General features: G+C 33.5%; 2 protein-coding genes across 5 annotated transcripts in view; one reads left to right on the top strand and one right to left on the bottom strand.

Annotated features, from left to right (window-relative positions):
* Window positions 1-70: 70 nt before the first annotated feature.
* On the bottom strand, window positions 71-11,157 carry LOC148304795 (uncharacterized). The gene is made up of 16 exons (XM_088267661.1): window positions 11,109-11,157; window positions 9,236-9,418; window positions 8,371-8,534; window positions 7,153-7,355; window positions 6,088-6,233; window positions 5,879-5,985; window positions 5,466-5,640; window positions 4,688-4,753; window positions 4,469-4,606; window positions 4,226-4,389; window positions 2,693-2,918; window positions 2,009-2,068; window positions 1,541-1,771; window positions 888-1,004; window positions 705-785; window positions 71-421 (listed from the first exon to the last, which is right to left on the bottom strand). Exons 1-16 carry the CDS (start codon window positions 11,121-11,123, stop codon window positions 329-331), a joined length of 2,169 nt encoding a protein of 722 aa, XP_088123787.1. The 5' UTR covers window positions 11,124-11,157; the 3' UTR covers window positions 71-328.
* Window positions 11,158-11,323: 166 nt separating this feature from the next.
* LOC148304796 (MYND-type zinc finger-containing chromatin reader Zmynd8-like) overlaps window positions 11,324-12,120 on the top strand; it is a 38,610-nt gene continuing 37,813 nt past the window's right edge. Inside the window, exons 1-2 of one of the 4 annotated variants that reach the window (XM_088267664.1) lie at window positions 11,324-11,572; window positions 11,914-11,983. The gene's annotated coding sequence lies outside the window, so the exon portion shown is untranslated. Of the gene's footprint in view, window positions 11,573-11,913; window positions 12,050-12,120 lie in introns of those variants that run through there. The other 3 variants (XM_088267663.1, XM_088267665.1, XM_088267662.1) reach the window with 3 other exon arrangements.

Here is a 12,120-nt window from a genome sequence, read left to right on the forward strand (position 1 = left end):
CAATCGGACTCAAACTGAGGGAAAATAAATTCAGATTAATTTTTAATAAAAACTACAAGAATTGTGTATTATTTTTATTATGATATTATTGATACATTGAAAAATAGGTATGACTTTTATAAATATTTTGCTTACTTACTAAGAAAAATACCAATAATTTATCATTTAAATAATAAAAAGTTGACACTTATGTCTAACACATTATGCTTATTACTATTTTTTAAAGTAAGTCAGAGCATTTATTGATAAGGGTATATATTCAGTTTGTTAATATTAAAGAAGAAAAAATTATGCTTAATATTTTTATAATCATATTTTATAAAATAAACTAATTTAAAAAATCATCTTCTTCCTGGATAGTTTTTCGCTTCAAATCTTTTTTTGTGTGTTTTCTCCTTTTCTTTGCTGTTTCCAAATTACCCTATTAAAAAAAGATATTTTTACACATTTACACGTTTATATTTAATAGTTTTTAATAATTTCTGCAAGAAAGTATTAAAAACTGTAATAAAACATGGAAACAAGTTGAAAAGTAGAGCTGAAAGTGCTACACTACACTTTTCATTGAATATAATATCCTTTTAATTTCAATCAATTTCAACTTATATATTTTATTATTATTTGCTTCTTGGAAATATTATGTATAGTTAGTTCCTAATATCTTTAAAAATGATTTTCTAATGATAAAAAGTTATATATCAGACCTGGTCTATCCCTGAAGCAGTAGAAGCTTTTTGGTTAACTCCGTGCATCATTTCATTGTACTGTCGTTTAATTAAATCCGCCTGTAGACATAAAAATTTATGATAAGACAAAACGAAAAGAGCAGCAACAAAGTCCAACTGTTTTTTCATATAAAAAACACTATTATGTAAATAAATACTTGCATTATAAACGAAACCATCAAAGCTGCTATCACTAAGAAAAGGATCAATTTCAGAAGCTTTTTTCCCTTGTAATAGTTGTTTGGGGTTAAACGGTATAGTCCATGGTTGAGGGTCATCCTAAATATATAAATATGCATGTTATAAATATTGTGAACACCAACGTTATGTATTTCTGAGGAATTGGAACAAGGGAAAACATGTGGGAGATGTGTTTGTTTGCTTCAATCATTCACATAAATAATATGAAACACCAAAACGAAGCAGAATTCATATTGCAAATATATTAACTAATTAAAAATAACAGAAAACCATTAAAAATTCTGGTGGGTTTAATTCAATTAACTGTGACCGATACATTCTCCATCTCTTCTCAGAACTATAAAGATGACACATTTAAAAACTATTAGCTCATATGCGGTATTGAATTTACATTTATAATATTTTGTTTTTTATTTAAAAACCCATCATTTAAGGGGTGATTCTAAATAAGACATATTATATTACTCCAGATGTTTTGTCTTTTTTTTTTAAATAAAACAGATTTTAGTATATGTATTTTTCATTTACATATACCGAAACAAAATTGGAAAAAAGTCAAAACATTATCTTTTGGGTAGTCTACCATCACGATAAGAATTTATACACTGTCCTACCTTCTTTTTTTCATTCAAGTTTTTATTCCTAATTACTGTCTTCGTCGTGGAATTATCGTATATCTTTCTGACATTTTCCTTGGAAGTATTACCGGAAATAACAGGAGCAGTATTCCCCTTACTGTTTTTTTCACAGTTCAAACTTTTGGGAACATTGTTTTCATCAAACCTGAAGCTTTTATCCGCCGTCAATTGTTTCTGTAGAGAAATGTTTGATTCTTTGAGACTCGCCTGAAAATGAAGGGAGCAATATTTTCTCATGGGTGTGTATATACAATTAAATATAAAGTAAATAGTATAGATATATTAAATTACGTAAATGTAAATAGTGATATGTAATACAAATATTATTTGGCTTAATTTTTTGAAAGTACACATAGTGATAATTTTAAAGTATACATAGTAATCAAAGTATATATTTTTAATATATTTATCGTGCAAATATTATTATTTTCTAGATAAACTTACACACTCATTTATCTTGCTCTCTAACATTAATTTTAATGTCCCCAATTGATCCTCTTGGAGCTGCAAAAAAGAAATTAAGTACCACTTTATTAGTTACAATTTGACCACAAAATAAATGTTTTCAATATTTAAAAATAAAAAATTAATTTAAATAATTCATTGGAAAAATCCAAGTATAATTATTTATTGTTAAAAAATTGCAATGGTTTCTTGTTTTTTTTTTCTATAACAATAAATTGTGATATAATTCAAAATACTAAGTGTGATTTTTTTTTATGTAAACAGCTTGAATTGAGGTTGATGGAGGTATTTACTAGTATATGGAGATCGCAGTTAATGTGCAACAAGCACCCCTCCTTCAACCCTTGTGGCGTGCTTTGGAAAGGCATGCGTTTAAGAGCTATTAAAAATGTACTTAAATGAATTGTGTAACAACAAAACAAGGTAAACTCCCACAATAAATAACCACAACCCTACCCTACTTAAGGTGCATAGGGCATCGCATCAGCTCAACACGGTATTAATTGAATCGTTAATTATATGAAGGCAATGTGACCATTCCTGTGCTCGGAATTCTTGGATCTAGTAGTGACGTACGTTTAAAAGGACAAGGGTAGAGTGAAGGATAATACCGCTATATGAGAAAGGAAATAGGAAAGAAAGAAAGCAAGCATTTATACTAACCTGTTTCTCTTTTACATTGGCTTTCTCATTCTCAAGTTGAATGGCCTTTAAAGCTTCTCCTTCGGCCTTCATCTGGTCAATGAGCATGTCTTGCCTCGCCCTGTAGTCGGTGCTGGACTTCAGTTGGGACATTAGGTTCGTTATGGTGTCATTAATGGAAGCCACCCTGCCCTCAAGCGTCTTCTTTTCTTCTTTCAAATGAGACAAACTTTCATTTGCGAGATTACTAGAAAAATCATGTAAATAATTAATTTCAATACCCATTCAGGAGAGTTGTCTTAGGTCTGAGTTAGGTAATTGAAAATAATTATTCTGGATATTCCTTTCATTTTCATGGAATAGTTAAACCCTAATGATTTTAACCCCTACTGACTAAGTGCACATTAAAGTATCCATTAAATTCGAGCCCCAACCCTGATGCTCTCACAGTAATGGTTTAGGGCTGAAATTTGTTGATCAGCATTTATAAATTAACATTTAAAAAAATCCCAATTGGTATGAAGGGGTAAAACATCTAATGACTATTTGATTAATCAAACAGTAATTTAACTAATTTGAAACCTTTAGATAAAATATCACCTGTACAAAAAAAAATACATTCGATGACACATCTATGAATGGTTAAATTAGACATAGGTCATATGAGAAAGGTCCTACTGTACTTTTAGTTGCATTTCATCCAAATATTAACACAAATTGTAAAAGTTACGAGGAGGATCAAACGCTCATAATCCCTTTTTTAATTGTGATAAGTAGGGATGTATTGTATATTGTAAATCAAACGTACATTATTACTAGAGGTACACAATGGATTCTTCAGTTCTCTGGACGCTTTGCGCGTGGCAATGAAGATAGCCTGGAATGACTGGTTATGATTGGTTGCCTGGAGGGGAAGAGAGGGAGAGGAAGATCCCCACACAAGGAACCGATCAAGTTAAGGCAGCAGCAGGTACCTCGGTGGTTGGACCGCCACGTGCAACACAGGCAAGGGATAGCTGGAGAAGAGTCATTGCTTCCACAAGTATCACAACCCTCAGTAATGAGGAATAAGACGGGGAAGAATTACTAGAGGTATCTTGGTGGTTGGAGCGCTACGTGCAGCACAGACAAGGGATAACTGGAGAAGAGTCATTGCTTCTACAAGTATCACAATCCTCAGTAATAAGAAATAAGATAGAGAAGAATTACTAGAGGTAAGGTGCAACTACAAATAGCTTAGAGATTGATGGAAGGTATTTCTCTCCGAGACTGAATTGAAAATAGGGAAATTGGGAAAAGAACCAATGGTGTTACAGAATGGTCCACGTAGTTGGTCGGAGATAATAGACATGGGTGGGTAGCGATTAAGGACTGGACGCAGAAATGTGGATGGTCATAGGCCGATATTGCCAAAAAGGAGTTGTTGAGGAAACCAAGAAGTAGAGTGGCACACAGTAAAGGAGACTTTCACCAGAGAGAGAGAGAGAGAGAGAGAGAGAGAGAGAGAGAGAGAGAGAGAGAGAGAGAGAGAGAGAGAGAGAAGAGAGTACATACAACTGTTCTTGCATCAAATTATACTGGTTTTGCAAGTTAAGATAATTTTGCTTGTTGGCTTGTTCTTGATTCCCGTACGATACTTGTAACTCAACAAAATCTTGATTCAATTCATTATTCATCACCTTCAAAGAATCCATTGCAGACAACATTTCATTATGATTCTGAAACAAAAAACATATATGCACTAAAAAAACGCTTCTATATACATATTATAATATTACCAATAAAGACATTTATTACCTTTGTAAGATCATTAATTTTTTGATTTTTGGATTCCAATTCCAATTTGAAGATATGGTCTTGTTCCTGAAAATCTTGATTCAATTGATTATTCTGCGCCTTCAAAGAATCCATTGCAGACAAAATTTCATTATAATTCTAAAAAAAAAACATATTTAAAAAAAAAAATATGTATATTTTGTAAAATTTAATAAAATTACTAATATAGATATTTGTTACCTTTGTAAGATCATTAATTTTTTGATTTTTGGATTCTAATTCCAATTTGAATATTTGTTCTTGTTCCTAAAAGTAAATTAAAATCAGTCATGGTTGTCGCACACTAATCACTTCGATACACATCAGCACTGTCTTAACTCGTTTGGTGTAGCGCTTGATAAAATAAAACACACTTATACTTCAACTTCTAATATGCTAGTGGATAGTGCAGTCTGTAGATGATTATAACCAATCTTGCTTCTTGGAACCAATATGTCTTAAATTTCCAAGATTTTCATGGATAAACAATAAAAACTGCATAACTAAATATAAGCATGATTTTTTTATTAATATCAAAACATTTTGATTGTTGCTTTATGCATTTTTCCCAATGACGTCTTGGAAAATATGAGTCATCATGCGCAACACTCCCAGTATTTCTGATTTGGCAGCTTTAAAAAGATCTGCCGACTAAAAGCGGAAATACATAATTGTTTTTTTTTAAATTAAATATTTTATCTACTTGTAAAGCTGGACTAATGAAAATGATTAATACTGAATGTATATGTCTTTCCTTGTCAAGTATGATTTTTTCGATAATCCATATTTTTCTTTATCCAAACTGCACATTTCCGCAATCAGTCCAGATAATCTAAGTTCTATTGTATTTTATATCTTTTTGTCTCTGATCCTAATGGTAATCTTGATTTTGAATCTTAGGAATGTGAGGAGGTGATATTGACGTTCATTTATACATTACCATAAAAATAAATAAATAAATTGTCATTTAGTATCATACCATTTTCTCCGATATTAGCTGGTTATGCAAATTCCCAAAATCCTCCAATTCTTGCATTTTCTCTTCCACTTTTTGCTCAGTGATCCTCTTACCTGTTTCTAATTCAAATATTACATTCTTTAATTCATTCAACTCTTGATTCAATGTTTCAATTTGCTTATTCTGTGCAATGTATCTGAAATTAAAACACATGGACATAAAATACCACTCAAACCGTTGGCAATGCGTCCTTCTTTACAATTAACTTTGAATAAATAAAAATGATAATAAAAATTATTGAGATATAGGTATTATTAGATGACATCCGTGAAGTGGTCTGGGCGAAGGACATTGGTAATAAAATGGAGGACAAGGATGTCAGATACGACCCATTAGAAGTCCCTTGAGGAAAGGAAGGATTATGGATTACTTACAGTAAATCTTTTTCCTTTAATGTTGTTTTCAAATCTGCAATTTCGTTTACAGACTTTTCTTTATGAGCTACAAATTCCAATATTCCTTGTTCAAGTTCCATATTGATCTAAAATTATGAGTAGTGTGAGAATTCTGGGACCAATAGATGAACAATGACGATATCATTCATTGTGAAATCGACACCCAAAATTAAGAGTATTAAGTTTACCTGGGCAATTTTTTTTTCCAGTTCACACTTTTCTGAAGTCGCTTCATCTTTCTGATGTTGAAGTTGGACAGTGAGTTGTCCGACCTGTCTTTTTAAATAGTCACACATCTGCCTGGTCTGTTCGTTTACGCGTACTTCGCCATCATCTTTACACAGACAATGATTTTTGAGAATTGATAGTGATAAAAATATAATTGAACAGTTTTGAAACCTAATCCTGTCGATAAGTGTGTTTGGTAACGGATTTTTTATAGACTGCACATTATTATTATTCATGAACTAATTTTGATGATTTAATTGGTCTAATCTGTTCCATAATGCCCAAAATAAGACGATTTTTTTCAAAGGAATAACCCGCAAAACCTCTACTTAAAGGCTTGTCTGCAGGTAGGATAGTAAGGATAGAGAAGATAATTTTGAAAAATACATCACAAACACCTAGACCAATTGAAAAAAAATCTTTGTTGAATTTATTTTGTGCTTTGCGGGAATCAAACCCGCGATGCCAGTTTCACAGTCGAGCGTCTACCCAACTGCGCCATGACGCCTGCCATGCATGCATTTGATACATGCAATGTCTCTATCTTTCAGGAACTACTCATGGAAAAAAGATTCTTTCCTTCTTTGTATATATTGCCAGAAGCAACAAAAATTCTCAGTAAGCTAGTAGAAATTAGGGGAATTAATGGAGTCCTCATTGAATGATATCCCTAAAATTTTAAGAAAAAGAAGAGAATCGTACACCAAATGCCTGAAATTCTGTCCTGTGCTCCAGCAAATCCTTGGATACAGGTGTAGAACATATTTAATGGGACACAAATGACATAAAAGAAATCAGAGTGAAGAGCATACTGCCATATGAGAAAGAAAATGGAAAAAAATAGTAAGTAGAAAAAGAAGTAATGTGAATATAGTAATTAGATCTCTTGTGATCCCAGGTTGAATTCCCAGAAAGATTTAAATAAATATGAGAGATTTTCAATCCAATATTTATTTTATGAAATGACGAAAAAGAAAGAATGTAGACAAGTTTCTTAAACAAAAAGTTATAAGTAGAGCACAAACATTTGTCTTGGAGAGCCTTGAGTTTGAGGTGCTGAGTTTCCTGGAACTGCATACTCTTCTTCTGTATGTCGTTGATGGCCAGAGCTGCTTTCTCGTACGCGTCGCACAGAGTCTGCCGGTCCTGCTTGCACTGCCCCAGGGTTTTGATGGCCTCCGAGAAGTGCTCCTCGACAAAAGCGCAGATTGAGCGGGTATTAACAACCCTGTAAGACAAACATTCATAAACTAAACATCTTCTACTGAAAACTTTCGAGCGTAGGCGACTGCCTATTCTGTTGCAGTGTAATAGCACTGTATCTCCAAGGCCAGTCCAATTTTTTGATGTTTCTTAGCCACGTCGCCGCCATCAGAATCACCTTTTAACCTCCAACTTCCCTCTGATGGTCTGGGCCTCTTGATATATGTCTTGCGATGTTTAATAGTCCTTAGTAGTTCTTGACTTTGTGAGGAAGGTTGAAATAAGACGTAGGATGCAGCAACCTATGATTGCAATTAGTTGGGTAACAAGCCGACATCAACCTTTCTGATAGCCGATAGAAATGCTCAGAGTCAATTTGTGGACTCCATTTGCTCAAAATAGTGACTAGATGTGGATTAAGTAAATACCTAAGTAGACCTTTGTCTTTATGGAGCTTTCTAGCACATTTTTTTTATTAGTACACATCATTCAAAATATTTTTGGAATCAACAATTATAACATGCTGTAATTAACAATCAAATGAGTTTTCAGATAGTACGTTATTTGATGCACCATTAGGTAAATTATTTATCAATTCATTTTGTATCCCTCCCACATTTCCCACCTCCCTTTCTGGTAGACATTTGTCTGTTAGTATTAGACAGTCGAACAATGCATGTGATTTAATGCTTGGCTAATGTGTAGGTGTACAGAGAGTACTATAGTTATGGTGTGGAGTGTTTGCATGCGGGTGGAATGGTTGTCTTGACAAAGAGTCAGACACATCGAAACTAGTAGATATATGGTAAAATGTTAATGATCATATGCCAACACAACAAGCATTTTTTTTTTCAAATAAGTTTTGGATAGAAAGTATTAAAATTATACAAGGAGCAACAAGGCTATGTGACTGGCTACAATCTTAATCTAAAGACTAGGCTAGTATTGGAGGAGTTAAAGAACTATTCCAAATAGTGCAAGACAGAACGATTCATAAAAATTATTACTTTTGAGAATGAGAGGGCTTAAGATTTTCTTACTTATTCACTATGTCTTCTCTCAGCCTAAGCTCATTTTGGAATTTCATATCCAGAGCTTCATACTGCATCTGATGTTTAGTTAGATTCTGTGACTGCCTCTCTTTAATGGCTTCCAAATCCTTGACTCGTTCCTTCAGCTCCCAACGCTCTGCATCTGAAGAAACCTGATTGCAAAATACTCAATATTAAACATTGCTCATGGCAGACAGCGTGCTTCTTGACAGCAGCTATCATTTACCATTCTGATTATTTTTTATTGAATTATTGTTTAGGCGATTCAGTTGACTAGGCCATGTACTCCGCATGCCTCCCGAGAGCCTTAATCAAGCTTGCTGCTTTTACAAGGCATCAGGTTCGCGCCGCCCAAGACGACCACTGCTGACAATTCGTCGGCAGTTCTCGACTGAACTTTGGGACGCGGACCTGACTTGGGAAGATGCAAGGTAGCTGGTGGCCGTCAGAAAAACCTGGAGACAGTTTGTGGACTCCCTATGATCCACATAGGGAGCGGATATGGTTTTAATATAATATAATAAATTCTTACATAGAATTATAGTATTTTCATTGCTTCATAAGCATTGTTAAACTATACATATTGTAAACGTGTACATTATATTACCTTTCTTTTCCATTTGACCAAACTGACCCACAGCATTGCGTGGCCGGGAACAGCTTGTATTAAATTTATTTATATAACGGTGAAAAAATCACATTTTGAGTTATACCCGAAAACTCATGCATGATAGCCAAACGCCCTAACCACTACACAACAGAGGTGGACAACATAAATAAATTGAAATATTGTTAATTGTTAGGATGGAATTTTAAAAAACAACTTTATACAATTCAATGTTCTTAAATATACCCGGAGTTTGATGATTTTTTCAGCCTCCCTGGCAAATTTGACCTCCAAAGAGTGGGTATTGTCGGCGGGCAATTGCCTCTTCCGTATTCCGGAATTCAGCTGTTCCTCTACCCGAGCTGCGCTGATCTCTCTCTCCCTATCGTGCACCATGCTGACCATCCCTTGCTGGGATTTATTCATGACCTGTGAAAGAGTTTTGTTTATTTTAAATTTCCACGCTCATTTAAGAAAAAACTGATTACAATATACAACCCAGCTTAAAATGAAATAAATACACAAAACAAAACAACAAAAGATATTTTGTATAGTAGACGAAAAATTATAAAGAGGAAGAAACAGACAAAAGTTGTAGTTGGAAAAAAAGCAAAGGAAGACTGAGAAAACTTGGCACAATCAAGTATGTCAAATACTTGAAAGCGGCCGGGTCAGGAGTTGTAATAATCGTCGGGTATGTATGAGGAGATGCATGAATGAAAAGAGGCGAAGAATGATTGCAAAGATAGAGTGGTGCGGCATTCGATTCTCTCTGCCTACACCTGCTGGGAAGTGGCATGATGGTTAGTTAGTTAGTTAGAAACAGACAATGTTTAGAAAGGTTTTTCAAAACTTTTCGCATAACAAAATTGCTTCTGGAACAAATTAAGTATGTTGTGGGTGGCATCACTTTACAAATAAATTTAGAAACCTTAAAATATAAAACATCCATCTCTCTTGGCTATTCAACAGATCAATCATCCTCAGCGCAAGCATTTCCAACTGTAAATATGTTCTTCACCATGAAAAACAAATGGTTTAGTTGCCAGGCTCTTAATCGATCAACCGGTACAAATATTTATCAAGGTCATAAACTAAATCTAACAGAAGCTTGAAGGCCATCAAGAGCAAGGCAATGTTCCTTCTGACCCTAAAATTTATAATGCTGAGCGTACCTTAAAGCGACAACGATAGATACTGCAACGGATTACAGCTATAACGAGGAAGTGCTGTTGCATACATACCAACAACATACTTATGTTCAGGGGCATGCCTTCCATATAGGCATTAAAGCAGTACCTATCCTAACTTACTCATATGACATGTAAAAACGCAACCAGTACCCACCCTACCTTACTAAGTAGTACCTAGCTTACCTTACAACATACCTCTGCTTCCTATCTTAATTAATTATCTGTGCACGCCACTGATTATGTCTCCTTTTGGCCCCTCACGTGTGAATCAGATATTGTGTAAAGGGTGTCCCACGCTCCAGATTCATGGATATAAGAGTGCAATATAATAAGTTTGATGGGATGCAAATGATGTAAGTGAAGCAGCTCGGGATGAAGGATGTTACTGCTATGGGAAATAAAATGGAGGAAGAATAGTAGGTACTGAAGAAGAGAAAAAAGGAAAATAGCAGGAATGGTTAGGGCACCCAGAGTTTCATACCCGTGCTTATGGATTCACTACCTGGTGTTAATTGCCGCTACTGATATATGCAAACAAATGTATAAAGTATTTACTAATGTATTTATTCATTTATTGTTGCCCTTTCAAAGCTTCCAAAAAATAAAATAAGTTTGGACCAAAAGCAGTTGGTTCAAAAAATTTGAATAAAATGTATTGACACAAAAATACTCTTTTATTTTATCTAAAACTAAACTACATTATCTGCATTGATGAAATGACAGGAAGAATGAAAGAAATATTTAAGGTTTATGAACTTATAATGCCAAAATTTGCAAGAGATGTGGTGAGAGAAATATATACATGAAAAAGTGGTTTATACGAAATAAGAATAGTCAAAACTCCCTATAAACAATAAAATATCAACTAGCCAAGTTTCTAGATAATTTTTAAAGCAATAAGGCTAAAAAATAGTATTGTTTTTTACCTGAGAATCTTCCATTTCTTCTAAACTATAAAAAAAATATGAAAAAATCTTCCCACTGAAAAATAATAAATAATTTTTTTTGGAAAAAACAAAAATTTATTCTATTTTCAAAAAAAATTATTTGCAGTTCTTACTTTGAAGTCTGTCAAATGATTTAGTATCTACCTATTAAATATTTTCTAAAGGAAGAGTTGTATAAAATTGCAATTATTTTTGTAGAAATGAAGACCTATTTCAAAACAGTTTTATATAAAATAATATTTCTTCCGCCATCTATTGGTATTGTTTTTCTTTCGCGCAGAAAGTTATTTGCGCAGTCTGCACAATTCGCAAATATGGATATTACATGTATATAGAAAACTAACAAATGTCAAAAAATATTTTTTATGTGATTATCCATTCAATATATTGAAAAATACAGCGAATCGTGGTCATAATCTATGATCGTGGCCTCTGAAACCTAGGTACTATTATTTTCATTATTCTATTGACACATATTATACACATTTCTATGATGTTATAAGCCGATATAGTTATATAGTGCCCAATTACGTTCTAAATTATATGTGTGCAATATTATTTCTCATAAAAATATGCTTGTTACTTTTTCCATCCATGAATATTTTAGCCAAGATTCAAACCGTGTAAAAATTGACATTTCTCGGACAGCATCAAGTAGGTATAACAGCGATCTGTTTTATCATCGAGATGGCAAACGTCTCCGGTTAAAATTATCATTCAAAATACATTAGTTAAAAAGAGATGACGATATGTTCGTAATTCCGTAACCGATTGTATTTTTCAGACGTTTGCTCTTCATATGTGTATTTTATAACGAGAAGTCCGGCAAGCCTGTGCGAAAACGCGTTGTAAAGGTACTTAGCAAAATTTTTATTGTGTACACAGATCTCATATCACATATCCGACTCTACTGATCGCAGGTTTGCTTATCCTTTTAACTTATTACCGTATTCGCGTTGTAATAATGCGTATAAACCTAGAACCAGCCACC

This window comes from Brachycentrus maculatus, unplaced genomic scaffold (genome assembly GCF_059751285.1).
Source record: "Brachycentrus maculatus isolate JH-2025_06_01 unplaced genomic scaffold, ASM5975128v1 h1tg000303l, whole genome shotgun sequence".
NCBI lineage: Eukaryota > Metazoa > Arthropoda > Insecta > Trichoptera > Brachycentridae > Brachycentrus > Brachycentrus maculatus.

Excerpts from the sequence above, each read along its gene's own strand:
- LOC148304795 (XM_088267661.1), bottom strand. Across the intron at positions 5,641-5,878 it reads TTAAAGGAAAAAGATTTACT|ATACATTGCACAGAATAAGC; the intron begins GTAAGTAATCCA and ends TTTTAATTTCAG. Across the intron at positions 4,754-5,465 it reads AGCTAATATCGGAGAAAATG|GAACAAGAACAAATATTCAA; the intron begins GTATGATACTAA and ends ATTTACTTTTAG.